General features: G+C 38.9%; 1 protein-coding gene across 1 annotated transcript; it reads right to left on the bottom strand.

Annotated features, from left to right (window-relative positions):
• Positions 1-1,440: 1,440 nt before the first annotated feature.
• On the bottom strand, positions 1,441-7,175 carry ndufaf1 (NADH:ubiquinone oxidoreductase complex assembly factor 1). The gene is made up of 5 exons (XM_034144344.1): positions 6,963-7,175; positions 5,297-5,824; positions 3,092-3,277; positions 1,776-1,850; positions 1,441-1,671 (listed from the first exon to the last, which is right to left on the bottom strand). Exons 2-5 carry the CDS (start codon positions 5,801-5,803, stop codon positions 1,531-1,533), a joined length of 909 nt encoding a protein of 302 aa, XP_034000235.1. The 5' UTR covers positions 5,804-5,824; positions 6,963-7,175; the 3' UTR covers positions 1,441-1,530.
• Between the last annotated feature and the right edge of the window lie 181 nt (positions 7,176-7,356).

Below are 7,356 nucleotides of genomic sequence, written 5' to 3' on the forward strand. Positions count from 1 at the left end.
TTGTTTGCTTTGTTTTTTTCACAGAACACATGTTTTTTTTTAGCTTTGCAGAACATTAATATGCACAAAAACCTCTAGAACACCCCAAAAAGCAGAATAGGCCTTCTTTATAACAAGATAAACAACTTGATTTTTACTTTTAATTAACAACAAGATGGTGTCCTGTAATTGAAACGTCCTAAATGTGTGTTTGATCTCTGTTATGACCTGGCTCAAAAGGCCACAACAAAGAGGAGACACACCATGGTCCTTTCTCATTCCCCTCCTCGACTCCTATCCTCGAGACTTAGTCCCGCCCACAGGAGATGCGAGCGGAGGAACCCCCCCCTCTGGTCGCTAGAATGAGGAAAATAAATTACGTGTCAAAAATGTTATCTACAAGTATTAAAAGTAAGCAGACGACACCAAACCAACTGAGCCCTGTCTGTCCACCGCATCTACGCACACACTGTACCACACACACCTACACCACACACACGCACCTACAGCTCCTAAAGCATATAATCAGGCTACAGCTGTTGTGTATTTTATTATGTGAAGCACTAAATGGTTTTAGAAAAATATCGACTTTGTTTGTAGATATCTACTAAACTAAAGCAAATAAAGAGAGTAGGCCTGTTATACTGAGTGATATGATATATATTATACACACTGCTCTGCTTTCTGCACGGACCTCACAGCTGTTCTCACTGTAAACATCGCGTCGCGATGAAAGCAGTTAATAAAATAATATCCAGGGGATGCATGCAGAGCTGTCATTGGCTGAGATCAGTCCGGCCGTGCGTCACGACTCTTTGAAACATCTCTGTTCCCGGAAATGCATCCACGAAGGAGCCGTGGAGGACCGTGGAGGACCCATCAGTGTATCCTCGGTTATAGCTCCTCCAGAGAGCCTCCTCGACGCTCGATCCTCGGTCCTCGAAGTGCATTTAGAGAAATGAGATGTCCTTCAACATGGCGCGCTAAAATTCATTTCCGGGTCACTCCCGGAGGACCGAGGAGTCGAGGAGTCGAGGAGGGGGAATTGATGAAATGAGAAAGGGCCTGTATCAACGATTTAACAAAATATGTTTATTAAAGCAAGTGGTTCAAATTAGCCAAATTAATCAAGTGCAACACAAGTAAAGCATGAGGTGTGAACGTCAGTGGTATCAGTAATGTAACTGCAGGGTGAGGATTGCATGAACATGTATGTGTGAGGGTGTTGAGGTGCACAAAGTAAAACAACTGAAATATATTTTAAAATGTGCTTTATAAATAAAACCTGATTTGATTTGAATGTGATTGGTTGTTGGTCAAGTTTCAGACACGCCCGCCGGCAAGCTTCAACGCACGCTGCCGTGTGCACGCTGCCGTGTGCACGCTGCGCAACAGTTAATGTGCTAGAATACAAATATAACGAGCACAAGAAATAAGTTTCTCCCGTAAGATGAATGAGTGTGTTGTTGACTGCATTTCTTTATTGGTAGTCGTAGTTTAAAGCGACCATTATTCAACGAAAGTTCATCTGCAGTATCATCACGGTCGCTCTCAGTTTTTTGGATTCCTCTCGTACATCTCATAGGCAAACTCCTCAGTGTGAGCATAATCTTTACAGACAGCAACAAAGTCAACCTCCAGCTGAAAGTGTCCCTCTGCTTTATCTCCCAACGTAAATCCAATGGTGTTCACCTGTCAATACAGATTAAGTATACAGGTCAGCAGTTTCTCAACAGTGTAACTGTCGTAGCTTCATTTATTTAATATTTTATGTTTGCGATTTTCTTCTGCTTTACCTTATCCAGCCAGATAGGATGCTGGTTGTCTTGTATTCTCCCGCGGTGTGATAGGAAGAACTTGGAGAAAGGAATCTGAAATGGATCAGATGAAAGTGTTAGAATAACTGCTCACATTTCATATAAAACAAACAAAAAAGCTGAAATCCCTGTGGGCTCTGGTTTCAGACAGAGGGTGAAAAGATGAGAAGGCAGTATGAGAAAAATAAAGAGCTTTTTGAACATTAGAGCATGGAGACATGTCCCAGTAGAGACACTACATACTGATATACACCTGAACATCACCAGGAGAGGACTCTTTAAAGTAGAGACACTACATACTGATATACACCTGAACATCAGCAGGAGAGGACTCTTTAAAGTAGAGACACTACATACTGATATACACCTGAACATCAGCAGGAGAGGACTCTTTAAAGTAGAGACACTACATACTGATATACACCTGAACATCACCAGGAGAGGACTCTTTAAAGTAGAGACACTACATACTGATATACACCTGAACATCAGCAGGAGAGGACTCTTTAAAGTAGAGACACTACATACTGATATACACCTGAACATCAGCAGGAGAGGACTCTTTAAAGTAGAGACACTACATACTGATATACACCTGAACATCACCAGGAGAGGACTCTTTAAAGTAGAGATACTACATACTGATATACACCTGAACATCAGCAGGAGAGGACTCTTTAAAGTAGAGACACTACATACTGATATACACCTGAACATCAGCAGGAGAGGACTCTTTAAAGTAGAGACACTACATACTGATATACACCTGAACATCAGCAGGAGAGGACTCTTTAAAGTAGAGACACTACATACTGATATACACCTTAACATCAGCAGGAGAGGACTCTTTAAAGTAGAGACACTACATACTGATATACACCTGAACATCAGCAGGAGAGGACTCTTTAAAGTAGAGACACTACATACTGATATACACCTGAACATCAGCAGGAGAGGACTCTTTAAAGTAGAGACACTACATACTGATATACACCTGGACATCAGCAGGAGAGGACTCTTTAAAGTAGAGACACTACATACTGATATACACCTGAACATCAGCAGGAGAGGACTCTTTAAAGTAGAGACACTACATACTGATATACACTTGAACATCAGCAGGAGAGGACTCTTTAAAGTAGAGACACTACATACTGATATACACTTGAACATCAGCAGGAGAGAACTCTTTAAGCAGCATTTCCTAAAAGTAAAAATAATTAAATAATATCCCAATTTGGAATCAATAAAGCACATTTAACCGTCTTTCTAAAAAAAAAAATGTGTGGCATCACCTTGACTTCCTGCCAGTAGGGCCCCCCCCTGGTGTACAGGAAGTAGTTGTAGATGTCGTCTTTCTGGTGAGAGAAGTACGTCTCCGTGGCGATGTTGATCATCCACGGCCGGCCGTCTCCCCTCACTCGGAGATGCAGGGTGTTGAAGCTGGACCAGTCATAGTGCTTCTTCCTGTCAAATGAAGCCTAAAGAGACGGAAAGGGAAGCTGTATTAAGAGCTGACACCAATATTCATTTAGGAAAAGTGGAGAATGTACAGGACTTAAGTGTGGGCCGTTTTTCGGTCAAATACAAATGTATGATAAACCAGAGAGTAGGGACAAGTCTGTGTTGGAAATAAATAATAATGAAATTAGCAGCTTGTATTTATTTGTACAATTATCTGTTAACATGGCAAAGAAATGAAATATAGATAAATTGTTGAAGGTGTTTCAGGAGTTGTTGTAGAGTTTAATTTTGTAACTGCTTTGTATGTTTAAAACAATTAAATACCTCTCTTTGTAAGACAGTAAAAAGAGTGTAAGGTCAAAACAGAGAGGAAGACCCCCCAAATAATTAAAATAAAAACATGTACATTTTTCTTAATTTAAATCTATAAAGTCACGCTGAAATATTTCCAGGAAAGAAATTCCAGATAAAAATCCATCTTCATATGAAAAAAAAACAACTAGCAAAAATAGATAAATAAAAGTAGTTAATTTAACTTTAATAACATGTTCAACAAATGTTATTTCCAAAGACGCCTCCTCCATAGCCAAGAATACAATTCTGTTGGGGAAATACCGAAACCTTCTTCAAGTATTCTAAATAAAAAAAATATTGAGTTCACGTTCGGTACATATATATTTTTTTAGGTACAAGTGAAAAATTCAAGCATTTTGAAGGTACTTTATTCAGTTGTTTCCAGACTTTAAAGGTAGGGTAGGTCATTTTGGAGAAACCAGCTCGAGTGCGCTAGAATTTGAAAATACACAGCCGGAAAAAATCTGCCACTTCCTTACAGAGCCCCTCCTCCAACACACACGAACGCGCACATGACCAATGAGGGCACGAGATAAGTATGTGCACAGATGGAAGGCTGACAGGCAGGTAGGCCATCCAGTTATTTTAGCCGGGCCGGTCGTGCTTTTTGGTCATGCTTTTTACAGTACTACGGCTTCCACAGATGACATTTTTTTATGGATTTTTTGTCAAAGCACTTAAGATATTCATTGCTATCGGGATGTTAAGAGCATTCCATGGAATATAACAAAAAGTGTATCTCAAGCCGGTTTCTCAACCTTACCTACCCCACCTTTAAAGGTCCCATGTCATGCTTTTCTGGTTATTACCCGTCCCCTTGTGTGTTATGTAGCTTTTTATGCATGTAAACGGTCTGCAGAGTCAAAAACCCTCAAAGTACACCCTGTAGGGAGTAAAACTCTAACACAGAAAATACCTGTCTATGCTGCCCCAGAACGCCTCGTTGGAGATCTCTCATTTTCAACTAACAGGGAGTCCCATTGACTTGCATAGAGCTCCCTGCTTGGTAATAGACGAGTTGGGATCGCGGAGAAATGCTCTCCGCAGACTCATTCTCACAGCGTTATAAACCTTTTTCTTACTCAATATCAAGCCACACTTATTGTTTTTACTTCGGCTGTGAGTGATTGTGTGTGCTCAGGATGAGTTTTGCGCTGTCTCGCCGACCCGGAAACCACACCAGTAAGCCAGCTCACTGAGCAACGAGCCTCGCAACGTCCCGACCAATTAGAGCACACTGGGCTCACAGGGAGGGGGGGCAGGAGCTCCAACAAGCCGTTTAGGACAGAGAGTGAATACACATACTATACAGAGATGCTGTATGAGAAACCAATGTGAGTTTGGAACATTGCACAATATAAATCTATTTTAGTAGACCTTAACAATGGAATTATGATCAGTAGAAATGGCCATGACATGGGACCTTTAAGCCTCTATAATTGCATCTAAAATGTTGCTAGAAATGAAGTTGCAAGTTTACAGAATTCCTTTATAGAAAATGTGATGACAGTATTGTTTAATTTCAACTGTCAGGATTTTGTATGAACCCTGTGAGTTGTAAAATTTAAAATCCAGAGAAAATAGTGGCAGTAATTATTAATTAATTAATGCTGTTACAGTAATTTATTAAAAGTTATACATGATGCATACACGTTTGGAGGGTAAGTCTTTAGGGCTCTAACCTTGGGTATCTTTGAGCGCATGTTGCAGTATCCGCTGTACCGCGTCACTCCGTCCCTCGGGATGGTGGTGCACAGCTTACCGTGCAAGAAGCAGGTGTTAACGTTCCTGCCCATCTTCAGGTGAACTTCACTCCGACCTCCTATCTCCTGATCCGAGGAAACCGTCCACTGCTTAAGGCTCTCTGGACCCCTGAACTCCCAGATCACCAGGTTCTGCTCCAGGATGTGTTCGATGAGCGGTTTCCCCTGCGGACCCACAAAGCGCTCGAAGAACTCGTCTTTCATCAGCATGAAATGCTTCTTGATGCTCTTGATTCCCTTGGAGAAGTTGAAGTTGAGGGGGGATTCCTTTTGTATGGGCTGGCCGGGGCGTCTGTAGTCCTGCTGGATCTTAGTCCTGCAGGGGATGGTGAGAGGGGAGAGAGGGGGGAGCAGCAGCTGATGATGGGGGAGGACGGACGTCAGCAGCCTCGCTGAGGGGAGGCGGGCCAGCTTAGGAAGAGACATTTCAGTCGGGACGATTCACAGCTGGGATACAGAGCAGAATGAGGGCGTTATTACACATTACAGGGTAAGGATCAAGTCAAAGTCAACTTTATTGTCAATCGTTCAGTTTGTGTGCACAGACAGAGAGATTGAAATACCGTTTCCCACAATCCCGAATATAAAAATACAAATATGTATGATGGATATTTACACAGAAAAAACTCAATTCAAGCTGCAACGATTAATTGATAAACAGTAGACAAAAAATAACCGGCAACTATTTTGATACTCAATTAATTGTAACAGTATTTTTTCAAGCAGAAATGCTGTTTTCAATCTCTCCAATATGTGGATTTCCTGCTTTTCTGTTTTATATAATTTTATATTAATTTTAGGGGGTTTTTGACTGACAAAGCAAGACATTTAAAGACATCCTCTTGGTCTAGAATGTATATTTGTTACACCATTACTTTGATTAGAGAAAATAAATTCCGACTAGTGCTGAAACATTTTGCTTTTCTACGTTATGTTGTTTTGTATTAAGCAGGTAAATCACCAATTACGATTGTGGTATAATATATTATAGTATATTACGTATAGTATAGTAAAGTCTAGTATAGTATAGTATAGTATATTATAGTATATTATAGTCTAGTATATTATAGTATATTATAGTATAGTATAATATAGTATAGTATAGTATATTATAGTATAGTATAATATAGTATATTATAGTATATTATAGTATAGTATATTATAGTATATTATAGTCAAGTCTAGTCTAGAATAGTATAATATATTATAGTATAGTATATTATAGTATAGTATAGTATATTATAGTATAGTATATTATAGTATAATATAGTATAGTATATTATACTATAATATAGTATAGTATATTATAGTATAGTATATTATAGTATAGTATATTATAGTATAGTATAGTATATTATAGTATATTATAGTAATACTTTTCAACGATTTCTAAATTATACCAAAGGATTACGTTACACTTATTATTGTCATTTTGCGATTTGTATTCACTTATTTACATTCAAAGTATTCTGACCAATTCAATGACATTGTTAACGTCACAATGCATGGCCTTTAGCATCTGATTAACATTACTGTAAATAATAATACTGTAAAAACATGTAAACCATAATCTGTCTCTACTCACTGTGATCACGTTGAACCAAACGCTGACGGCTGGATATTCCACAAAATACGGTTTTTCATTCAGTGATCTTCTTTAAATCATTGTTATGGATTTAAATCATGTATATTATTGTCTTTTACTTTAAGAAATGTAGCTTCATTAAAGGTTGAGTTAGCATGGACCTTGAATGTAGCTGTTGTGCACCAGTGATTTCCGTCCGGACTGACGCACTCACTGTGATAACAGATAGTTCCGCTATCAGCTAACTTTCACTATCCTCGCATTTGGGCAGAGTATCTTTTATTTATTTACACACTCTTAATAAAGTATAATTATAAAAAGCATTACAATGAATTTTATGTCACTCACAAAAATATATATAAATAAAACCAAGGCTAATAATAAGCTATCTTTG

Source organism: Trematomus bernacchii, unplaced genomic scaffold, assembly GCF_902827165.1.
Source record: "Trematomus bernacchii unplaced genomic scaffold, fTreBer1.1, whole genome shotgun sequence".
NCBI lineage: Eukaryota > Metazoa > Chordata > Actinopteri > Perciformes > Nototheniidae > Trematomus > Trematomus bernacchii.

Bases quoted from the DNA above. Each gene is read 5' to 3' on its own strand.
- ndufaf1 (XM_034144344.1), bottom strand. From the start codon at position 5,803: ATGTCTCTTCCTAAGCTGGCCCGCCTCCCCTCAGCGAGGCTGCTGACG. The intron at 3,278-5,296 runs GTTAGAGCCCTA...CCGTCTCTTTAG, and splicing joins TGCGCTCAAAGATACCCAAG to GCTTCATTTGACAGGAAGAA. The intron at 1,851-3,091 runs GTGATGCCACAC...GATCCATTTCAG, and splicing joins CCTACTGGCAGGAAGTCAAG to ATTCCTTTCTCCAAGTTCTT.